Raw genomic sequence first — 25035 nt, forward strand, 5'->3', positions numbered from 1 at the left:
ACTATCCTGCTGTGTTGGTAAAGTCTGTTTCATTAACTTTTTCCTTTTGTGGCTGGAAGAAGGATTGACTGTGGGACTGGTAGTTTGTTCCATGGTCAAGCTGAAAATGGTGCCTCTTTCCTGGGGAAAACAAGCAGAAGATGCAATTAAAATGTTTAAGTTATGAAAAGTCACTTTTTACTCACAAAAGCACTTTAGTACAATACAATAGACAAAATTTCTCCACAGGAAAAATGTTTTTCAACTACTTTAAACAACTTTTAAAACTGACAGGATAAAAGTGCGCTCCCATTTAAAAGTACAGTTAAATTTTGGGACAGTCCATTAAAACACAAACTCCCAGATTAAAAATAACTTTCTTAAACAGGAAAGTACATTTAAACAATAACAATGTTTGCTGTAAGGTTTCTCCCCAAGGGAACTTATCTGCTCAGCAAAGGAACACCACAAGCTGGCAGTTGATCCTTGAAAGCCCACAAATGAGCTTTCTCATCAACTCAACGGCAGAAAAGCTTTGAAAGGCTTGGAGTTCAAACCTGTGATTTTTAGTGGCTCAGCTCAAGCTGCCTAATGGTTTGAGCACATGGAAGGTGCCCTGAAGCTTTGGAAGCTATCCAGCCGTTAGACCCTAGGCAAGATATAACCTATATAGCCAAGGCTATTACAGCAGTGATCAATATGATGAACATAATAAGTTGTTAGCTAAGTATGATCTGCGATGTACTAAGTAGCAGGAAATGGGTAGAATACATTATCAAAGTTGTCTTTATCTGCCAGTAAAGTCTTTGTTTCCAGTAATCTACTGATTAAAACAATGGCAACAGCAGACTGAAGTACATCCCAAAATGCATGTTTCCAAATAAGAATAATATGCCTCAGCAAAAATAAATACATAAATAAATAAATGTCAGGGATGGGGGGATCAAATACATTAGTGGACATGGATGTAGCTTTGGATGGTTGTAATTTGCAAATTGACATCAGCTAGTGACTGGGAGTGGTTTATTTTTGTTTTTTTTGTGAGATATTCTGAAGACAGTGACCATTCACAAACTTGCAAGTGCAGTACTGCCACAATGACAATGTCATCTGCTTTAACCCTGGATGTGAGTCAACACAGACTTGTAATGTCTGATGGCTATGCAAGACTGCTACAATTCCCAGAATATTTATGTACAAGTCAGGCTCTACCATGGTCCATAACCGCATGCCTAGGAACAGCTAAAATAAATAATAAAGTCTAAGCAAAATATGCCTGTGTTAAGGATCCAGAAAGAAACATTTACAAAGAAAGCTATTATCTTCATTAAGTTCTTAAATTTCAACCAGTACAGCTACATCATGTGCAATACAGATAAAACAAGAAAACACCTTCTGCAACTTCTACACTAATCAATCATGAGACCATGAATTTCATTTGAGTAGCAACATGCAAGACACACTATCTCTAAAGTAATTTCATTCGCACACAATGCTAAACAGCTCTGAACATTTTTCACTATACAGTGTAAGAAAACTGCTGCATTTTGATATTATACTTAACTTGTTGCTGCTAATGGTGAAGAGTATTTCTACAGTGCTGTGCTCAGTAAAATAATGTCCCGGCAGATATGTGCACAGGTGAGGAAATGTTCATGACAAATTGATAACAAGCATAACATTAAGAAAATCATCTGAGGTTCGTTCTTATAATCAATAAGCACATATTGACATGGACAGAACCCATCTGCCAAATTCCTCAACAAAAGCACAGAAAAGTAAAAACAGAGAGATGACATGGCATGGAAATGCATGTCCCTTCTCACCTCACGTGTTCAGTAATTGCATGGTGTTAGCTCTGCAGAAAGTTTTGATTTTTTATATCATGGATCTCAACAAAGGCACAGAAGTATCTTACCTGATTTGTAATGTTTTCCTCTACAAAAAGAATGGACCTTAAATTTGGCTTACCAAATAAGTAACTATTTTGGTTTGTACCATCAACTGGTAGGAACTGGATTAATGACAAAAAAGCTATAAATGGGATGGCAATTCTGAACTATATAGAGACAAGGGCAAGCAGAGTCTAATTTAGGTCCACAATGCTACTGTGCTGAACAACTGAAAAACATGACTCTTCCAATTTATGACACTACTGTATTTAACAGTGCTGCCATCAGTTACAATAATTTAAAGTCATGTACTCACCATAACTAGTTATCTGTGTTGTCCATTTTCATTCTTTCTCAAACCATGGGTTCGGACCTGATCCTTGGATCTGACTCGGCCGCATACTTCCATTTTGAAATTTTTATAAAAGGAAGTGATGTTGCATCATGTTTTTATCTCTGATGAAGGCCTGTTGTATGTTTTTACGGCAAAAGCACTTAGACTGATTATTAAACATTGTTCTGGTGTGCACTGGTGTTTTTTTACACACTACATTTTCTTGGATTTATTTTTGTTTTATGTTGGGCAGTGAAATCTGTTTGTTGGTGACATTGTATATTCTGAGATCTGGGCTTGAAATTTGTGATGCTTCTCCTCATTAGTTCCTGGATCGCATACTCCAGACTTTGGATCCAACTTTCGAGCTCCTCCCTCTACCCATAATGCCTTAATCCATCCCGATAATGTCAAACTGAGTTTGCTACCATTAGTCCATAAAGTTAGAGAAAAACAGAAGAAGCTGACAGAGAAAGGAAGGGCTCAAACCTAGAACAGTAGGTTCCAAAACATAGTCCAAGACATCTCTCCAGAAATGGAAGGATGGGGATGGATTGGAGGGAAGATGTGGAAGAATAAAAATGAACACCACAGATGCTTAGTTATGGTAAGTACATAACTTTAACATCTGATGTTGTCCTTTTCATTCTTCCTCAACCCATGGGACAGAGTTCCCAGCTATGTTGATCTTGGGTGGCCCTCATGGGAGGATATTCCGGAGTACTGCAGAACAAGAGGTGGCTCTGTTTCTAGAAATAATATCCAATTTGTAATGAGTAACAAAGGTATGAGCACTAGACCATGTGGCTACAGCACAAATATCATCAATAGTTGTTCTTGACCAAAAAGCAGATGAAGCAGCCATGGATCTGGTTGAATGAGCCTTAGGAGGTTAGGGTACGGTCATGCCTTGTTGAAAGTAGATCCAAGAAATGCAATCTGTAATCCATTTTGCTACAGTGACCTTAACTAGGCATCCCAGTCTTTTTGGTGAAAAAGAGACAAACTGATCTGATTTTCTGATTTGTTTTATCCTGTGAAGATAAAAACATAACTGCCTGCGTACATCAAGGAGATGAAGCATATGTTGTTGTGTCTTTCGGCTTTTCCCGGTTAGGGGTCGCCACAGCGAAACTACGGTCCGCTAATAATTGGCAGTGGATTTTTATGTGCCGAGTTGCCAGCCCTGACGCACAACCTTCAACGAAGGTATGCCCATTCATGCATGTCTCATCACAGAAGGCGCTCTAGCTGAGAATCGAATGGGACAACGTCTTGCTGTGAGGCGACAAAGCTACCGCAGCACCACTACCGCAGTACTAGGAGATGAAGCATATATTATCCTTTATTTGAAAAATCTGGAAAGAAGATTGGTAAACAAATGGAATGGTTAAAGTTATTTTCAGAAGCCACTTTGGTAAAAAAAGAAGGGTTTGTCCATAAGGTAATTCTATTTTTATGGAAAATGATGTAAGGTTTTTTTGAGGAAAGAACCTGGAATTCAGATATCCTCTTTGTAGAAACAATGGCTACTAAAAAGACCGTTTTCCATGAAAGGAATGTTAAATCAGCTTTAGCTAAAGCTTCAAAAGGTCTCTGAGTTAGACCTTGTAGCACAACTGTGAGATCCTGGAGAGGTGAAGGATCCTTTACTGGTGGTTTGAAAAGAAAAATACCCTTTAGGAATGTTTTGCATAATTTGACGAAACCAAGGAATAATTTCTGTCTCCTGTGTGAAAATTAGAAATAGCTGCTAAATGTAGTTTAATCATAGAGAAACTAGATACTTCTTTAAAAACATTGCTAAAAATTGAAATACTGCAGAAACTGGAGCAGAGAATGGGTCAAGCTCATTATTGAATGCCCAAAGGGAGAATCTTTTCCACTTGCTCTTGTAAACTTTCTTAGCAGATTCCTTTTGTGAGGCCAAAATAATGGTATGTACAGGAGAAGAAAGCCTGGGCTGTCTAACCATTAATGGAAGTGGAGAAACCATGTGATTAGTTTGAGGGCCTGGATACTGGGATGATGAATCCCTGATGAGTGAGAGAGGAGATCTGGAGTTGGCTCCAGTATCCATGGAGGATAACAAAGATGAGACCACAGGAAGGGGAGCCATACCTGTCGAGGACAGAAGAGGACAATGAGGAAGACTGAGCTCTTCAGCCAACTTGCTTTCTGCAGAAATTTGGGAATCAAAGGAAAAGGGGGATAAACAAAGAAGACAGAAGGGCCAAAAATGGACTACAGGATCTCTTGGTGACTCCCCTGTGAGGGGATAAGAGCAAAGTGCCTGCTGCACTTATTGTTGTGTGAGACACAAAGAGGTTACAGGAAGGTTGGCCCCAGTGATGGAAGATCCTTTCTGCCACAGACTGACTGAGAGACCACCAGTGACGCAGCAGGATGGATCTGCTTAACTTGTCCACTAACACACTGTTTTTTCTTGGAATGTGCATTGCAATTAGAAAATGGTCTGATGAGATCGACTACTCCCATACCTTCATGGTCTCTCTGCAGAGGGGAGGAGATAAGATCAGGTTCCTCCTTATCTGTTGATGTACCAGACCACAGACATGTTGTCGGTCTGAATTGCAATAGTCCCTAGAGAAACAGCATCTTGAAATGCCTGCAATGTCAGTGGGACTGCTGTCACCTCTAGTACATTGATATGCAGATTGGTCAATTGGGGGGACCACATGCCTTGGACTGTCATTCCCAAGAAATGCACCTACCCCCCCACTCGGTTGGGAAGTAACCATGGTCACTGTTGCCACTGGAGGTGGTAAAACAAAGGGTCAGTCTATATGAATGTCATCTGATTGACTCCAACAGTGAATGTGTCATTTGCAAATCGGAAAGGATAGGGGTTGACAAAGAATGGGCCACAGAACATCCAGAGTCCATTGAAGAACGCATATAAAGAAAAGTGCCAAGTGAACAATACAACAGCTGTTGCCATGCTTGAAGTGCTAGTGCTTGAAGGACTGATCGTGTTGGAGGAGATGGAAAGGAAATAAGTAGATGAACCTAATTCCTGGATAGTTGATATGCAATGAGGTGGTAGAGATGCTATTTGTGCTGTTGTATCCAGAAGTGTATGGTCTCAGATGAGCACCTACCACTGCCATATATTAGGTAAACACCCTGGGGGCTGTGGTGAGTCCAAAGGGCAGGGTTCTGAATTGAAGTGACTGGCTCAAAGCCAAAAGTGCAACTGTCTTCTGGGTGCCTGTCTATTTTGATGTGATAGTATGCATCCTGAAGATCTATTGAGCACATTAAATCAACCTTGTGAAGAAATGGTAGGCTGGCCTGTACTGTGACCATTTGGAACTTTGAATTCTTCACATACTGATTCAAACTGCTTAGATCCAAAATTGATCTGAGGTCCCCAGTTTTCTTGGGCACTAAAAAGAAGCATGAGTAAGTTCCAAATCCTATTTGGTCTAGTGAGACTTCTTGGACGACTGTTATTTCTAGCAGCTTTTGAATTTCTTGTGCAGCTTTCTTCCTCTAACTGGGTGGAATGTCAGGAAATTTCTTCCTCTTATGAAGAGGGAGTTGGAAAAATGGAATGAAATAACCTCTGGATATGATTTTTAGCACCCAGTTATCTTTTATTATGTTTGCCCACTTCTGGGTGTATGTATAACTGTCCCCTGACTGCCTCCAGAACTGTACAGTCAGGTAGCACCTCAGGAGTGATGGAGGGGTCTATCAGGAAAAGACTTCTGGAAACCCTGGTTCTGCTGGCCTCCTCTGCTTCTAGGGCAAAATGTCCTATTAGAATTTCCTCCTATGCCTCTGGAGAAATTGTCCCTGTGTGGATCTTGCAAAGGTCCCTGAGATTTTCAGAACCATATTTTCTTACCACCTCTCTGATTCCTGGAAAAGGTCAGTTGAGGTATAGAAAACTTGATTCCTATGGCAAACAGGATCTTTCCATCTTGTTGCTGCAGGTTAAGCATCTGTTTTACTGATGTCCCAAACAAGAATATGCCATCGAATGGGCCATTGATGAAGGATGTCTTAAAATACTCCACAAAGTTTCTTAGAGTAATGCCTGAACCAACTGCTCATGAGGAGCCTTCAGCTGTGTGAGAAATCAACCTCACTGAAGCGTTTGAGACAGACAAAAGAGTGGCCAGCTGTGAGGATGTTCTTTTGAAATCCTCTGCGGACATGGACTCTGAGAAAGTTTTTGAAAGCTCTTTGGCCAAATCTCTCTGAAGTCTCATAAAGTGTGTCAGGTAATTGACAAACCTCAGGGCAAAGGTCACCGAGGCAAACACTTGCTTTCTGAATCTGTCCAACGCCATACATTCCCTGTTTGGTGGATGGACAGAAGAACTCTGTTCTGCTAGCTCTTTCTTGGTGGCTGCCACCACCACCATAGCATCAACTGGGATTCCTTTCCTTAAGTGGGGTCTGTCTTTAGTCTGGCTAAGAATTTGCCAGGTCTCTTTGGAATAGGCTAGATGGTATCCGGCTCATTCTAAGCTCATAGGGAAACTAAATTAATGAGTTCATGTGCTGGGGAGGGTAACATAAGACACAAAAAACAGCACCGTAAATGTAAAAAAAACAACACTTTAATACGTTAAGCGCTTTTCGTTTAAATAAAATATCAAACTTCTTCAGACATTATTTAAAACGATGGCAAATATTTTAAATGGTGTTAATGAACTGCCTCATCCTTTCACGACAAGAAATGACATCATTCCCTATTCGTAAAATGTAAAATCCATTAAAACATTGTAACTAAGCACATATTAGATGTATATATTTGTTGCTACCAGATCCACATATTATATGTCCTTTATATTTGGATTTGGATTAAATAATAAAACAAAAAAATAAATAAACAATATATCATGCACAAATAAAAATGAAAAGTATTCCAACTCCTAAATAATACAATACAAAATTGCCCTCCTCTTGTAGCAGCACCAAAAGGGAACTATATAATTATTTATTTCAACTATTTACTTCAAAACCAAAAATACACTTTATATATATTAATAAAATAATGAAACCATATACTGTACCTAGCTAATGATTTTACTCTAAGAATGCTCTTGATTGCACAATAATTGTTAAGTCCCGGCCTTGCATATGAATACAATAACAGTTGACACATTAATTCTGCTTTTTCCAACTGCAATGCCAAGGGACAACCCCCCCCAGCTAGCTCATTGACTTATTGAACCACACAAAATTGGAACCTGTGGTCAGTGAAATTGTGGACATGCTTTGCAAGTGCATTTGTGAGATTAACTCTTCTTATAGCATATAAATGCTCATATACTCTTTCTTTTAAATTACTAGTGGTTTTGGCTATATAGTAAGCTGGACAGCTTTTACACATTGCAATACAGACTCCTTTCGTTGTATTACAATTAAACCTACCATGTATATAATATTTTGCACCATTAACCTCAACAAATTGACCCTGATACATAACACTGCAATAGTTGCACATACCACATCTACTCATGCGCCCCTGGTTAACATTCCTAAAGTTCCTACTACCCTCAGTTAAACTCGTCAAACGTCTACCTCTCCTAACCACCATTCTAAAACCATCACCTAGTTTACTTCTGATCTGCACAGCAATCATCTATAACTGCCCAGTTCTTTATCATTATAGTTTTTAATTCATAAAAATGTGTACTGAATGCTGTAATAAATGTAGCAGTATAATCAAGTTGATTGCCTGCACATCGAACCTCAACTTGGTTACCTGACTGACTTAAACTTGGCATGAAATAACCACTAGCTCTTTTTTGCTTGACCTCTGCAAATAAATCATACAGTAATTCCCCTGGGTAACCCCTTCTCTTGAACACTGTTATTAATTCCTCACACTCAGTAACAAAATCGTCATCCAAGCTAATTATCCTTGCAGCATGGACAAACTGCCTTTTTACAACTGATTTTCTGTTAGCTATAGGGTATGAGCTTGTAAAATGTAAGAAAGAGTTAGAATATGTTGGTTTCCTATGAATTTTGGCTAGAAATCTCTTATTAACTCTATCCTTGCTTAAATTGACGTTAAGATAGTTTATTTCCTGAGCATTACTCTCATGCGTAAATTTTAAGTAACTTGATTATACTGCTACGTTTATTACAGCATCAGTACACATATTTATGAATTAAAAACTATAATGATAAAGAGCTGGGCAGTTATAGATGATGACGTGCAGATCAGAAGTAAACTAGCTGATGGATTTAGAATGGTGGCTAAGAGAGGTAGAAGTTTGAACCATTCTTGGATCCATGCCTCGAGGATGGAAACTGACTTGAACTATCCAGGCTCTAGGCTCCAAGGGGCAGGGACAGATCTGACAACATTGGAGTGAATCCCAGATGTACAGACCCAACCCCAACAATTCTGCTCCGGGACTCATTCCAATCAAACAGTATAGGAGCGGAACTAGTCAAGGATACCATCAAAGTTGAAGAAGACATGTTCCTCAGATCTGACTCTGGACCTCTCAAGGATTTTAAATCCTGGGACTCCGAAACAACTGGACAAATTGGAGAAGGAGGTAAAATAGTTTTGGATGTTGTAGGAAGACTGACTGATCTGATAGGGGATGGAGCTGGTAATAAGTCCCCCATCTGCATCTGAGCTCTGAGAAATGTTTGCATCATCCTATCCACATTCGCTTCCAATAAGCTTCTGGAGGACCTGCAGGAAGTAGTGGATTGTGGCCTAGAATGTTTATTAGGTGTCTGAAACAATGGAGAATGCACAGTCGGTGGTATGGGCTTAATTACATATTGTGGAGAAACTAAGAGGGAGGACAGAAATAAATGGCTAAATTCAGCTAAAGATAAAGTTTTAACTTTTAAAGAGAGAAAAAGGTTGAATTAACTCACAAACAACTCTATAATAATGCTTGATTGAGAAACGTGCATCTGTTCGCAATAGCAGCAAATAAGATCTGAGGTTATGGGGATGAACTAAAGCATAATGGGTAGAGGGAGGAGATTGAGAGTTAGATCCAAAGTCTGGAGTATGCAGCGGGTCAGATCTGAGGATTGGATCCAAACCCATGGGTTGAGGAAGAATGAAAATGATAACATCACGTCATCATTTAATTGACAGTTTAGTCTAACTCTTAAGCTCTATTCTCAGCAAGAGTGATCTCTTACTTTAAATATAGCATACCCCATCTCCATCGTAATCAACAGAACCTTATCTGAAGCCACCACCCCCTCCATTTGGAAAATATCTCATGTAATACCATTCCATAAAGGAGGTATCGCCTTCAAACTGTCAAACTTTAGACCCATAGTTATCCTGTCACCTTTGGCAAAAATTATGGAGAAGTGTGTCCATAAACAACATATACATTATCTTACCCAGAAAAAACTGTTGGCTAACTCTCAGCATGGTTTTAGGCCACACCACAGTACCACCTCAGCCCTCCTATCCTAACACCATAAACCATAATCAAAACAATAGCAAGCTTTCCTCAGCCCTCTTTTTAGAGCTCTCCAAGGCCTTCAGTATGGTCAACCACCAAATACTCATGCACATCCTTAAGGCATTCTCACTAAATAGCCATGTACTTCAATGGTTTCAATCTTACTTGTGTGGTAGACAACAAGCTGTCCTATGGCAGGGCAAACTATGAACCAATCTATCCATCACCCTAGGTGTCCCCCAGGGCTCCATACTAGGACCCCTTCTTTTGTCTCTCTTTATTAATGACCTTCCCACTGTCATCCCAAATGCTACCTGTATCCAATATGTGGATGACTCCATCTTGATTTGATCAGTCACCCCCCCCCCCCGACAGATGTAATGACATTAACCCATAATACTTTCAATATAGTTGAAAACTGGCTCTCTGTCAGCTGATATTAACCCCTAACAAAACAAAGTTGCTTCTTTTCTCCCCCACTTGTAAGTCTTCCTCACTACTCTTTACCATAAAATCTAATAATGGTACCATTATCTCCCCAGATGCTCAAACCAAACTCTTAGGCATCACAACAGACAACACCCTCAAATTTGATATCCATGCCATTAACAAAAAACTTAGCTCCCTCTACAAGATCAAACCTTTTCTTACTCCATTTGCTAGGACTGCTACTGCTCATTCCCATCTACTGTCCACTCTTCTCTATGCCTCCCCTCTACTTACTAATTTGAATAAATCCACTCTTAGCAAACTCTCCAGCTGTTATAACCACATTGCTAGATTTGCAACAGGCACAGCCTATAGGACCCATCACTGTCACAACCTAAATCTTCTGGGGTAGCTAGAATGGCCTAGCCTACTTCAGTACAACCAGCTTATAATTGCCCATAAAGTTCTCAACCACTCTGATAATACGCCTGCACTTAAAAATATCATCAACCCTTATAGCAACTTGAGGTCACTTCGCTCTTCTAACTACTGGTTCACACATCCAAAATCAACAACTCTGCTGGGGACTCTCTGTTTGCTAACTCTTTTGTCAAAATGCGGAACTCTCTTCCTGCTGATCTTGCTCTTGAACCCTCTCTTAGTTAAAAAAAAGCCTCAAGCTATACTTTAAAACTCACTGGCTATGTCTGTGTTCAAAACCTGACTAGATCCTCCTCTATAGTCTGTAATCATGTTACATTGCCTAGTCAACTTGTCAACACTGTTTTAAAAATGTATGATTATAATACCTGCTTGCTCAACTGGAGACTATAAACTGTGTGTAACTTGTAATCATTTTGTGATTTTTACTGTATGTTCTACCTTGGAACTTTTCTCCTTGGGCCTCCGCTGAAAATGAACATGAATCCAGTCAGACTATCACGGTCAGCAAATGTAAAATAAATACATAAATAAATACATACATCAAGAAATAAGGTTGCAGGTTGTTAAGCTACCCAAGTACAATAGTATAATACCTTCATTTATGAAATGCATCTTTGTTTTCCTCCTATCTGAATCCCTTAAGGCCCCATTTGTACACTTAAACGTTTTCCAGTGTTATGTAACTTACACTTTGTAGAAGATGTACATTTCCTAAAACATTAACTTCGCCATGCAATGTACTATACACACTGCTAGTATTCATATAGGTGTCTGCTATGTTCTGTGTATCTCATATAGGTATCTCCTATGTTTTGTGTATCTGGACACAGAGTAAAGCCTGAGCAGCCTTACTTTAATAGTGGTCACACCTGCTCTAATCATATTAGACTTATAATGTCTGTACTACATCCTTTATCTACTGTGGGAAGGCGGGAATATATGCTTGTAGTGTTATTTTCTTGTATGCATTTGTGTCTCTACTACAGGACCTTCAAGTTCCCATTTCACTGTTATTCATTCTTCCCTCTTCTCAGCATTCAGCAATGCTTAGTGAGGGAGTCAAAACAGGTTAATGAGGCCATCATCAAAAGAGGGTTTGGAGATATTTCTATGTTCCTAACTCATTCTCCCTCTTGGCCGTCAGTCATGATGCAAAACCCACTATGCTGAACCATATTGTCAGACTGTCATCCAGGCAGCCATCGGGGGTATTGTTGTGTGGCCCTACCCCTCCTCTATCAGCTGATGTGTGCACTCATATATACTAGGGACTGCTATGCATTATTCTGTGGGTGTGCATGTTTCTGTACAAACCCCCAAAAAAGCTACCACATAAATGCATCTTGGCAGAGTCAGGAATATGTCCTCAGTCCAAACACTGCATGTCATGTACCTTTTCTACAGCAAATACCAGCACTGTAGTGGGAAAAAATACCTCCCTTCCCAGGATAGATGAGCCAATGACGGCTGCTCTTACCCTGCTCTTACTCACCTTCCCTCTCCTACCTAGCTCCTTAAGTGTCCATGCCACTAATTGGTTTCAGATTACCTGGCCTGCAGTCAAGGACTCATCCATCTATGCTTCAGAGCCAAACTATTTTCTCACAAAATTTTTATTTAGAATTGTAACTATGCTAAGATGATCATCTTATTTCTAACTGGCCCACTTGTGCTTCTATATATCCCTTGAAGTTTGAACCACCCTGCTCTCCTTATCTCCTGTCTCTGTTTCTTGATCTGGAAGAACATGCCTACGTGCACTAGAAATTATTTAACATCTTTTAAACTATGTTGCCTGTATGACTCATTGATTTACAACTTAGCCAGGAACCAACTCCACAGGCAAAACTGGTTGGAAATTCAACCCAGTGAGGAACTACAATATAACCATTTTTTGGTGGGGAGGGCAAGTCCCCCTGCATCCAAACGTATAAATACAAAATCCACTGTTGCACCAACATGGAGAAAAGAAAACAAAAATAAATAAATCACTGCCAGCAAACACTTAGAAGCCACACTGCCAATAATTTCCTATGGAAAAGAGCACTCAGGGTGTTCAACATTGGCAAGCTGAACTTGATCAGACAGAACCTTATCCAGTTTGCACTCAAACAGGTGGAGGAGAAAAGCCTTTTAAATTATTCATGCTTTCTCTTTTCTGTTTCACAACTTCATCCTAATGCAACCAGACATAAGGGTTCTTAATTTTCCATTCTAATGTGTCCTTATACTATGTACTACTAAACAAGCCTCTTATTCTTCCCGACTGCCCTAATCCAACTAAATGACTTACCAATGGCATCTTTGAGGTATTTCTGTCCAATTAATTTCATGTATTCTTCGATTGCTTTTGTGGCAAGTGTGTTCTCACGAAATATGAGATGCTCACGGTCCATGAATCGATCTACTTCTGACATAGCCATATCCGAAAGGAAATCCTGAAAAAAATTATCAGCAGAAAAAAAAATAGAACAGTTTGTATGACACCTGAACATATTACCCAAAGATATATTGTCTGTTAACTCCAGGTTCTAGAAAAGAAAAAGCTGTCAGCAGTGAAGCAACTACCGTCATAGATGATGAGTGAAAAGAAATACCAAGTAGGATTTATGCCTGATAGGCAGTACTTGGGTCAGAGTGTACAGCTACTTCTAACATTCAGACAGATCAGCATCCACATAAAGAAAGCAAAAGAACTGAAAAAATGAAAACTGTAGTACAAAAGGAATAAACATACAACAGAGATGCACATTTCTGAAGCCTGTAAAAATTGTCGAAATGTAATAAAGTTTTAGCAAACCTACACTTTTTTATTCATTTCCTGACTGCATCCCACCACCACACTCAGAAAGACAGTACACACATCTACAATCACACAGACACACACACTAACATGCACACAGACACACACACACAATTTGCGTGGCAGCCTGTTTCAGGTACTAGCACCTTTTCAATATAGAACTATTTCTTTGTGGCCACTTAAACTTTAGACCTGATAATTGCTACTACTTCTCTTTTTTTAAATGTATTGATATTCAGGATTTATTATTCTCTGAAGCTTACTTTATTGACTTGTTTAATGAATCTGAAATCATGAATCACAATCCTAACTTCTGTTTGTTTCCCTTCAGTTTGTGGGAAACATTCTGTATTACACAGAAGCTTCTGAGTTATTTTACAGATGCATAGTTGGCATCTTTAGAACAATCTGCTTTTTTACACTACAATATGGTTTTAAGTTCAAATTATCTTACGCTAAAAGCTTTGGTAGGACTCATTTATGTCATTTAACATGTTTGATCTATGGTCAAGTTTTCTAAAGAATAATTAAAGTATTATCCTGTTCACCATCTGTGTTTAAACTGCAATGTATTTTTGTATTTATGTTTGTCTTGTGTTATGACTGCTCTGGAAACTATTCATCAAGGGACTGTTAAAAGTATTTGCCATTTTAATCATCATGAACTCAAGGCAAAACACTTCAACATATACTTTCGATCAGGTCAACATGTTTGAGTCAGGCAGTGGTACCTGAACCTGTAAGAGTAGCATGTGCTGCTGGTTTCCCAGTTCAGCATTTTCATATTTTCTGCATCTCTGGATGAGATATTGCTGATCATCACACACACTGGGTACATGTACATATCCACATTCCTCACTGCATTTACTATACCTTTCAAACACATTAAACAAGCCAACTGATTGACAGGCTTTTCAATCTCCTCTTCTTTCTTCTTCTCTCAAGTTTCAAAAAGGTGTCAACTGCCAATACTATCCTTCTACATGAAAGAACTGCCCCTGCTTGCCATCCTGGAAGCCAGAATGCAAACAGCAGGAGACTCACATAGACATCTCGCCACTGCACCAGTAGACCTGCTACGGCAAACATATTAGAACTTCTAAACTGAATTTACTATTTGTAAAGATCATGCATGTGCATATGCCTTATGGATGCACTATATGGCATGCTTGGACCAGGTGTTTTAACTTTTGATGCAAAATGTCATTTTTTATGGCTCTAGCTTACATTATCTTGCAGCAGAGGAAGTGCTGTGTCTTAATTAAAATGCTATCTGGCATAATTGTAGTTTGTACCTGTGTTTCTAATTTCAATTTCTGACTGAAAGACCTGCTTCTGCTTCTAGTGAAAGGTGCCCTGTATACGTAGCAAGATAAACAGTGGAATTCACAGTAAACACTGTTAAAGTTCATTTTTCTTTCACACAAAGAATTATTGTCCGTCTCTATGATAGATGGGGATAAAGGCATGACTGCGATACAGATGACCCTGGTTTAGATATCAGTTGGGATGCTGGAAAAGTCAAAAAGGGGTGGATGGGAATGAGTTGCTCTTACTGTCCAATTTACCCTGGGAGTGAGAGGGGTGGCTTCTAGTCAGCTAATCACCACCATACAAGCAAAGAATTGTGCTGGAATGAAATGGTCAAGACCTGAAACTTTGCCTTGGTAATTCCGAGCTGGTGACAATAGCCCTGATTAGCATGTGGGTGGAAGCACACATATGCATTAGAAAATATTGACAACTCACTGTAACGCAAGTGCTCATATCAGCTAATGTAAATGGGTTGGGCCCTTACTTAGAAATGCCTCATTGCCAGGATGCTGGCATGGGCAGAAAGCATCTCTACAGCTGCCTGTCTAATTCTTGCAATCATGATGCAGTCTCCCAGTAGTGTGGCAGAGAAAGGGATATAGACTGATGGGGTGGGTTGATAGTCAGCAGGCATACAGAGAAAAAAACCTAAAAATAATGATGACTGTCCCTTGTTTTTATGTAACCTGACATACCAGTCTGCATTTCGTACACAAGCTTTGTGAACCTGTGTAAACATCTGCTGCGCTTACCATTCCTCTTTTCAGTCTTCAGTGCTCTTTTCTCAGTTTGTACTGTCTATCACAAACATTCAAGCCCCAAACATTCAAACATACGAGCCACAACTCATCAACTAAATGTATTCCCTAAACCTATACTACAAGGTATGTCATTTATCATACAGAAACACACACACACACACTCTCACATTTTTATTACACCCATTGTCAATCAGCCAACTCCATCCACAACACAGTGCATGACATACTCCTTTGTTACTTATTGCAACATATGTTCTGTAGAAGATATGTGCTCTAAAGGAGTATGATTGTGCCTGGTATCATATCCTAAAGGTTACCATGACAAGCTATACATTAGTTTGATATATCTAGCACAAGTATACCTGATTTCAGCTACCACTGCTTGGGCAGGTTGTGACTTGCGCAAGTCAGTAAACTGCTCATAGCTCCAGGACTATCCACGAAAGCACATACTTAAACATGGCAGTGACACTTACCAGGGAGTTAGTCGAATAAAAATCATATGGTCCCCCACCCAATGAGACAGTGCATGCAGTGCCTCCTCTCCTACCTTTGCCTTGCCTGTACTCTGTAGAATGTGTACTAGAGCACAGGCTACCTCTTCCTTGTTCTTTACACTCAACACTGGTTCCAGCACAGCACACAACATGCGATAGTTGTTGGTAACATATTCAGCAAACTCCTTATACAGCTCCATAGGAAGGATGTTCATAGTTTGGTATCGTGATTTTATGCGGATGGTGGGACAGCCTGATTTGCTTTTGCTAGATGTGGGCTGACTGACAGGATACCACTGCTCTACAAACTGACGTCCTGTGACACTAGTGATAGGAATGTTCACCATCCCAATATAGTTAGTTTTTTCCTTCTTCTTCTTTTTGTCAGTGTCCCTATACAGATGAACCCTAATGTTGCGCACTGCAGGTAGATTATTGAACTCAAAATGCTCCCCCCAGAAGACGTTGTCCGTTTTGACCTTACTGGTTGTGCGGGCATACAGCATGTCATCTAGGCACAGCTCACAGTAATAACGCTTCTTAGGAGGGAGATCCTTCGCCTCGATGATCCAGAGCTTTAAAACATTGTCGACTCTCCGACTGTTGTCCTGTACAAATGAGGACAAATAATTATTCTGCATTCTCAGCTCTATTGCAGTTATTTTTATACTTTAGTCACATTCCATAGATCACATTTCTGCTCTATTTTAACTATGGATGTTTTATAAAAAAATAAGACTCAACAGAAACTTATCTTGTAACAACATAAATTATAGCTAAATAGTATCTTTACACAATGAGCTGCCTCACAGGCCGTTGAGCTGGATGGCAAAACCCCAAACAAAAACATCAAATATAGTTATCCTGTAGTCTATTCTACTGCAAAAGATGAAAAAATACAATGCAACACTTGAAACTTGCTTAGATGAAAAAAAATATTTTAAATGATAAACATTCTGATTAAGTCTCGGATAGCTGCATTTTTAGGCTTTAATCGAAAGCACACTGAGGATCTTCACTTCAGCTTTAGCTTGTTCAGTTTGGCTAGAACAATACACATCCAACCTGGAAAGTAAGTGACAAATATGCAGTACTTTTGTTAGTATTTAACAGAAATGTATTGTATGACTATAGGACTGGTGTAAAGTCCAAAATTATTATTGCAGTTCAAACTTACTTGACTTGGGAAAGCCCTCAATAGTAAAAGGCAAATTCCTCTATGTAATGTTATTACCAAAATAGAGCATTTTTGTTTTGACAGATATTGTTTGGGAACTTGGCACTACCTAAATATATATATATATATATATATATATATATATATATATATATATATATATATATATATATATATATATATGAGTAATCTGACTGCTTTCATTTCTGCTTAGCATGTGCACTTCTGCAAGTTATTAACTACTTTTTGAAATAAAGTCTTGTGAAGTTCTACCATACAGAATAAGAACCTGTATTTGTCTGACCAGTTTTTACATAGCTGCCTTGTTTACTGCAAAACTCAGCACTGGTCTTGCTCCAGCATCATAGGTAAACACATTTAGTGGTGCGAGAAACCCACATGTAAGATGTATTAGAATGTATTCTCTTCAGTTCCTCAAGGTCAAGAAATCTTTGCTCATATATGCTGTGTAGTACAGTTTGTGATTTATTTGGACTTTCTCTGCACCTGCACTATTTTTTCCTGGCTCTGAGCAGGTTGTGTATTTTGTTACACAAACATATATAAAAACAAAAAAAAAAATGGAGGATATATATTTATACATATAGTGTCAGTAAAACTTGTGAATGTAATATATACATCAACAATGAAATATAAATATTAGCAGAAAAATACCAAATATAAACAACTCAAAACATCATGAGGTAGGAGGAAGGATAGCTCCAATGCTACAGTGATGTTCTTTGAAAACCTACTGTTATGGTGAGAACCATGTATAAGTGTACTGTTTTACTTGGGGGAGGGTAAATCCAGTATTAAATAAGATCTGAGAAGAATCTCAGACAGTAACAGAATATCCCTGGTAAGTGGAAAGTCACAGACTGCACTGTGGTATAGCTGCACCAGAACCTGTCCAACCATTTGTTGTGCTTCTGGCTTGAACTGTTTTATGAAACTAGACAAAATAGTCTATTATGCTGCATTTAGTACACCCTTAGTAGAAACAATCCAAAAGTATGCTGCAGCACTTTTTTGTCTTCTTCATCCCACCTGCTGTTGACTTTGGGCTCTTCATTGCTAGCTCCTCAAAGTCGCATCCTTTGCAGCTCCTATGCCCTGTCAGGTTACCCAAGGGGGGCTATTACAAAAGGAGGAACTCCCTTCCAAGGGAGGTCCTGCACACAAAGAACCCACCATGTGCAGACTATAAGGGGGTATGCACCTCCCCACACTAAAGAACAGGATGGGCCAGGGGAGGAGCCATCATAATGTACCCTGATGAAGATCTATCTCTAACGATAAGTCTGAATGTGTTGTAGGGAGCAACTTCAGTGAGTGCTCCATCCCTGGCTCACAGGGTGGCCACATCTGCTCTGTTCTTCCACCTCTCCCAATCTGACATCATCTGAATAGCACAGAAGTCTACTCTGGCCATGTCCTAGAAGTTTGTAATGTTGTGAAACACTAAGGTGATAGTTCAGCTGCCATCCATGTACTAGTGATATTTTGTCTGCTGAGGGTATCTGCCAACATACTCTTATTATCTCAGATGATAGCCTGCTGTCCACACCAAGCTGTGCTGGATTGCCCACTGCTATACTAACAAGACTTCCCTACAAAGCTGATAAGACCTTTTAACCCCTCCCCCATTTGTAAATGCACAGCATCACTGTAGTATTGTACATGCTGATCAGGATAGTGTCTGGCAGACAACTGTCCCGGACAGACCCCACTACTTTTGCAGCTGGTCTCATTTCTTTTACATTAGAGGAATTTGATATACTCTAGCTGCCCCATACCCCAGTGCTTAAATGCCACTACCTTGTAGCTAGAGACTTAGGGGACTTGAAGTTTACATAACTGTCTGCTTGTGCTCAAATATTGTGTTTGGGGTGCAGCAACAGACATGGGGACAGAGTGGAGTTGCCGCACCTCACCCCAACACAGCATTTGAGTTTGGGCAAGATTAGTGTAACACGCATAAGGATGAGAGTGCAGGTTGGTATTTACAGTAGAGATCAGGAGGATACTTTAAGTTTAGAGAGCAGGAAGGGAGTTTAGGGTTAGGGACCGAGAATTTCAAGTTTAGGGAGAGGGAAGTTGGTTTTAAGTTTAGGGAGCAGGAAGGGAGTTTTAGGGTTAAGGAGCAACTGGGTGCTTTAGGATTAGGAAGTGGAAAGTGGTTTTAGCATTAGGGAGGATAAAAGGAATTTAAGATTAAGGAGAAGGACTGTTGCTTTAATATCAGGGAGTGAATGGCAAATTTAGCTTCAGTGAGGGAAGTTTAGAGATTTAGGATAAGGGAGTGAATGGGGATTTGCTATGGTTAGGGCTGGGAATGAGAGAGAGTTTTTAAGGTAAAAGTTAGAGTTCTGACAAGGGGTATGTAGTTATGTAGGTTTTGATAGTAGGTTCATAAGTAGGTACTAGGCTATCTGCCCAAAGGCATTTATAAGCCTAGCCAGAATGTGTTGGCTTTCGCCGCCCCCTTAGATTAGTTTCCTGGGCCTCTGTCCAGCAGAGCCACTGAAGTGATCCCCGGGGTAAACTTTCTGTTTCTTATCCACTCGTCAAGGTTTCTCTTGAAGAGTGTTAGTGAGGAGCTCTGCTTAATGTAGATTGAAATCTTGTTCCAAAGCATGGGAAGTCTTTGGGACAGGAATCTATCCCTCCAGCACATCCTATTTGTTGTTGTGGTGAGGTTTAGATCCCTAAAGTGTGTGGCTTGAGGGGATAAGGTTTTCTTTAGGTGGAGCATGTCCATCAATTCTGGGTTGGACATGGCCTTGTATGTCAGGCAGAGATCACCTCTGAATAGGCGGTATGCGACTGAGTACAGCTGGAGTTTCTTCAGTCGAGCTGCATAGGACATCTGTTTGAGGCCAGTGATCCTCTTGGTGAGGTACTTCTGTGGTCTTTCCAGCTGTTGCAGGTGTCTTGTAAGGTACATCCCAAATGGGGCGTTGTACTCTATGATGAGTCTGATGAGTGATGAGTAGAGGGGGCACAATGACCTCTTTTGATCTGGATGCGAACCCTTTTGTGATTAGGTGGGCCACATAGAAGGATTTTCTAGCTACTTTGGCAATTGATTATCAAAGGAGAGATTACTACCTACTTGGGTCCCCAGAGCCCTTATTACGTCTTCCGTATTTAGGGGACTATCACCTATGTGGTACTTTGTGGGTACTTTGTTTTTTCCAAAGGGGATGACTATACACTTTTTGGCATTTAGCTTGAGGCCATGATTTTGACACCAGGTATCTGTCTCAGTGAGACCCTTTTGGAGGATGTCTGTGTCAGACGGAGAGTCAATTATAGCCCCTAGTTTGTAGTCGTCTGCGAACTTGGTCAGCCATAGTCCTCCTGTGCTGGCCTATACCTCTGAGAAGTATATGCCTAACAGGAGGGATCCTACGACTGACCCTGGGGAATGCCACTTGTAACCGGTTTAGAGTCGGACCTAGCTCCCGCAACTCTCACCACGTGGGTTCTGTCCGTGAGCCAGTTGGCAACCCATCTTGTGACGTAGGGGTTTATGTTCAGGCTGGTGAGCTTGTCTATAATACCAGAATGGGGAATGGTGTCGAAGGCCTTTGCAAGGTCTAGGTAGGCTGTGTGTACCACCTTTCCCTCATCTATAGCCTTGGTAACTATCTCAAAGAAGTCCACGAGGTTTAGGAGGCATGATCTGCCCTTAAATAAGCCAAACTGGGTAGGGTCCAGTGTTTGGTGGTTCCCAATGTCTCTGTTAATGAGTTCCATGATGATGTGCTCCACAGCCTTGCAGTCCAAGCTGGTCAGGCTTATACGGCGATAGATCAAGGGGTCTGTTGTGGCTCCACCTTTGTGGAGCGGAATATCCGTTGCTGTGCACCACTCTATGGGTACGTACCTGTGGAGAGGCTGAGTTTGAACAGTGTGTTTAGGTTACGGGTTAGTTCGTCTTTGAGCTCATGTAGGACGCAGCCTGGGACACCATCCGGTCCCATTGATGCTGTGATTTTGACTTTGGAGAGGGCTGTTTTAAGCTGAATGTCTGTGATTTCAGGGGCTCTACATTATTTTGGTATGGTTATGGGCCCTTTTGGGGGTGAGGGGGGGTAAAGTTTGCACTGAACCTGTCTGCCAGGGTGTTGGCGATATCGGTTAAGTTCAGTCTATTTTGTGCCATTCTGCACTAACTCCGAGCAGATCTGAGCATTGCCACTTAGATTCTTGACATAGCTAAAGAATGACTTGTGGTTATCTTTGAAGTCCTTGGGAATTTTTCTTTTGAAGCTTGCCTTGGATGATTTTATGAGAGATCGTAGTTTCTTGATGATACTGATCAGGGATGTCTTCCATTCTTGGGATTTTACTCTTTTCTGTACTAGTTTCCTCCTTCTATTGTATAGCTTGTTTATGGAAGGGGTCCACCAGATTGGTTTCCTTTTCTTGGAGGAGTGAGTCTTGGTTTTGCTTGGGATAGTACAATCCATGTATTCTTGTAGGTGCCCATAGAATGCATTGGTAAAGGATTTTGCAGCTTGGACAATGTTATCCTTTAGCATGGTGGCTTTGAAACTTTCCACCTTAGTCTTAAGTAATGTAAAGTTTGCTTTTGAAAAATTTTTCATGGTGGTTTCCTTGTCTGAGGGTGTGGGGTGGAATGGGGATATCCAAACTGATTTGTTTATGGTCAGATCTAACCAGCGAGGGGTTGACTTCTGGTGTGGAACACCGGTCGCCCATGTTGGTGATGACCAGGTCCAGTATGTTGTCACCTCTGGTGGGAGTGTTGACCAGTTGATTCAGGGCGTTTGAGTTTATAAATTCTAGGAAATGTTGGGCAAGGGAGTTAGTACTTGAGCAGTTCTCCCAGTTAATGTTTGGGTAATTGAAATCACCCAATATTAGGGTGTTTGTTAGGACCTTTATGTTTCCCAGTGTTTCCCGAAATGCGCAATGGGGGTCCTGGGACATGGTGGGTGATCTGCAGCAAGCTATAATTTGAATTGCAGTTTTACCCATTGTTAGTTGCACGTGGATGATCTCTGAAGCATCGTGCTGTGCCACTAACCTGGAGGTGTGGGTATCCTTGATGAATATGGATACGCTCCCACCTTTTGTATTTTGGTCCGGGTTCTGTGGCCAAAATATATGGTATGAGTTGTAGCCTGGTAGTGCTGGCGTGCTCTCTGGAGCCTTAAACCAGGTTTCTGTTACTGCACATATATTGATTTTCTCCATACTGAGGAGTGCTTCGAGTGTGTGCAGTTTCAGGTTTAGACTTTTGCCATTGAGTAGCACTACCCTCAGTTTTTTGTTACTTGTGCTATTAACGGCGGTGGGTTTGTCTTTTGAGCCTTGCCTAAAAAGGCACTGTGGGGGTGGCAAGAGCCTTGGCCAGTATTCAAAAGCCTAAGGGTGACAGGTGCAAGCCGTCTCTAGCGAAGCAGCATGGCTTGTCGAGCATGTCATCCCAGGTGGACAGGCACTGGATCCCCTTTGAATGACACCAGACACTTAGCGAATTGTTGAAATTGATAATTTTTTCTTTATACCATGGTGTCATTCTTGGTGAGGGCAGGATGCTACTCAGGGTCAGGGTCAAACCGGCCTGGGCTAAGTGATCATAGAGCTCTTCCGTGTCTCTTTTCATGTAGTCCATGGAGGGATGGCTCAGGTAAATCACGCCAACATGGACAATGACAGAGTCGTATTTGTACTTGTACTGGAGTGACCTGAGTGCTTGTGTTATGTGGCGGATCCTGGCACCTGACAGGCAGCTAACAGTAACCTTCAACTTATTCAGCCTAGTGAGTAGGACGTCAGTGTGCGTGACTATAGAGTCAACTATTACTAGTATGTTGGGTATGTTATTTTGCCTTAAGGGCTATGACTGTGTGGCACACTGGTTTTGTGAAGTATGTGTTTCATGGTTTGTGTTGGGTGGTGGAGGTTGCTTGGATGTCTGCTTTGGAGGTCTCTGTTGCTTTTGCAGATTTTTATTTGAGCCCCCAAGTATGTTTTCATGTATTTATGTGTTTTTGTGCCGGTGCTGGTTTAATGGGTCTATGTGAGACTGGTGGTGTGATGCAAGTATTTCCCTTCTCCTCTTGACTGTCTGATCCAGTCTTGGGTTGAGAGAGTTTAGCCTCCAGTTTGTCTGTATAATTACATCTCTCGCATGTATTAGTGTTTGGTGGTAGGAGGAGAGGGTTGTCTGTGTACATGAGGCAGTTGTAACATTGCCTCAGAATGCCCAGATTCACCAGTTGGACTGGAGAGTACACCTGAAACTGCTCTTAGGACATGCCTGGATAGGTACAGTGAACTGTTTTACTGAATGGCTGGTAAGGTCGAATAGAGAGCCTTGTCCTTTTGTACAGTATAGGGAGGGTCTAGTGATAGGATTTATAAGTGCTTGTTAGGAGTTTTGAGCAAGTGCCGGGCTGAGAAATGGATGGCTTCAGTGCTTAAGTTGAAAGTTTGTCTAGTTCCAAGGGGAAAACTGAAGAGGAGACTTTGTTGAGCCGGGAATAGTTATATCCTAGCTAACTGGCGCTGCCCGGTGCGCAAAACCGGGCAAATATGGTTTTTATAGCAGGAACATGAAAGAGATAGAAATTAGCCCAAAATAGCCAATAAACTACTAATTTCTGGGCTGAAACCACTCCTTCAGGGAGAGATAGGCTGCTCAAAGCTCCCCTCTCTCACAGGTGAACAGAGAAACTTCCTTCTATCCAAGTAAGGTATGGGCAAACACAGAGATTTGTAACACAGCCCTGAATTCAGCACTAATCTGAAAACTGGACTATACTAGCTTAGAAAGTCGGGAAACAAGTATATAGTATCCCCCCCCCCGAAAATAAAGCAGATACAATCAAAAAAACACTTTAAATGCACAGAAAAGGAAACTTATTGTTATATATCTCAGATCAGAGTTGTAGTCAATACCCCTAGTAATAAAGTAGGAAGAAACACAAATACAGTAAAAGCAGATGAATAAAGTGCAATTTTATATATATATATATATATATATCTATATATATATATCTATCTATATATATATATATATATATATATATATATATATATATATATATATATATAAATAAAACAATAGAAAACGAACAAACTGATTTAAATAAGTTATCCAATTAACCAGAAAAAAGCTTAGAACTGAGCCCTGTTCCAGCAGTCTTCATTCAGACAAGTTCTAACTGCACACTCCTGCTACTAGGGTGCAGGAGGGGATAGAAAATTTACTAGGATTGGGCTGGTGGGAGTTAGGGCAATTAGAGCAAGTGGCGGCAAGCAAGTGTGACTTAAGCTAGTAGTACACAAGCACTTGTAGTAGACATGAAATGAACAGATTTAGCTGGCATGCCAGCATGTAGGGGTCTTCATGCATAATATAAACAGTCTCTCATCAAATGCTGTTGAGGAAAAACAGCCAACACAGATACTCCCACTGTTAAGTTAAAACACCTCAGCTCCAACTCCATTGGTGTAGAGGGATAAATCTTTAACTCCAACCCAGGTGATCTGGGTTGGGTACCTGTTGTAGCTGGCAAGGGCGGGGGAGAATGACAAGGCTTATGCTTGCTTACATCTCTTTAGAGTAGGTGACAGGTGTGGCTCATTGGAATACTTTTCATGGTGGAATCTCTGGTGGAGGCCAGAAATTACACAGAGGTGCTTCTCTACAAGGGCATTGCATCTAACTTACCATGCTCATTGTACCCCAACCACTTGGGTGGATTCAGGCTACTGTTACTGTGTTCTTCTTTGATGCTGATACTTGGTCTAACAAGACACTGGAGAAGAAGATACAGGCTGTTTTTACCTTGCATCTTTTGTGATTTTGCCTGCTTTCTTCAGAATGTCACTTGATTGCAGGGTAATTTCTAGAATACTGTGGAGTAGGTGCATGAAAGAGATGTTTCACTGTAATCGCTCTTTTACACTTCTTTTCTAG

At 40.6% G+C, this 25035-nt stretch overlaps 1 protein-coding gene across 2 annotated transcripts in view; it reads right to left on the reverse strand.

The window, feature by feature from the left end:
• Nucleotides 1-25035, reverse strand: part of SYNGAP1 (synaptic Ras GTPase activating protein 1) — a 2730366-nt gene that overhangs the window by 1067730 nt on the left and 1637601 nt on the right. For both annotated transcript variants that reach the window (XM_044083521.1, XM_044083520.1), the window contains 2 exons: nt 15946-16500; nt 12811-12955 (listed from right to left, as the gene is read on the reverse strand). In XM_044083521.1, the coding sequence (XP_043939456.1) occupies nt 12811-12955; nt 15946-16500 (700 nt within the window). The remainder of the gene's footprint in view (nt 1-12810; nt 12956-15945; nt 16501-25035) is intronic.

The sequence above is a fragment of the Protopterus annectens genome, chromosome 9.part0, assembly GCF_019279795.1.
Source record: "Protopterus annectens isolate FY-2018-M chromosome 9.part0, PAN1.0, whole genome shotgun sequence".
NCBI classification, from domain to species: Eukaryota; Metazoa; Chordata; order Ceratodontiformes; family Protopteridae; genus Protopterus; species Protopterus annectens.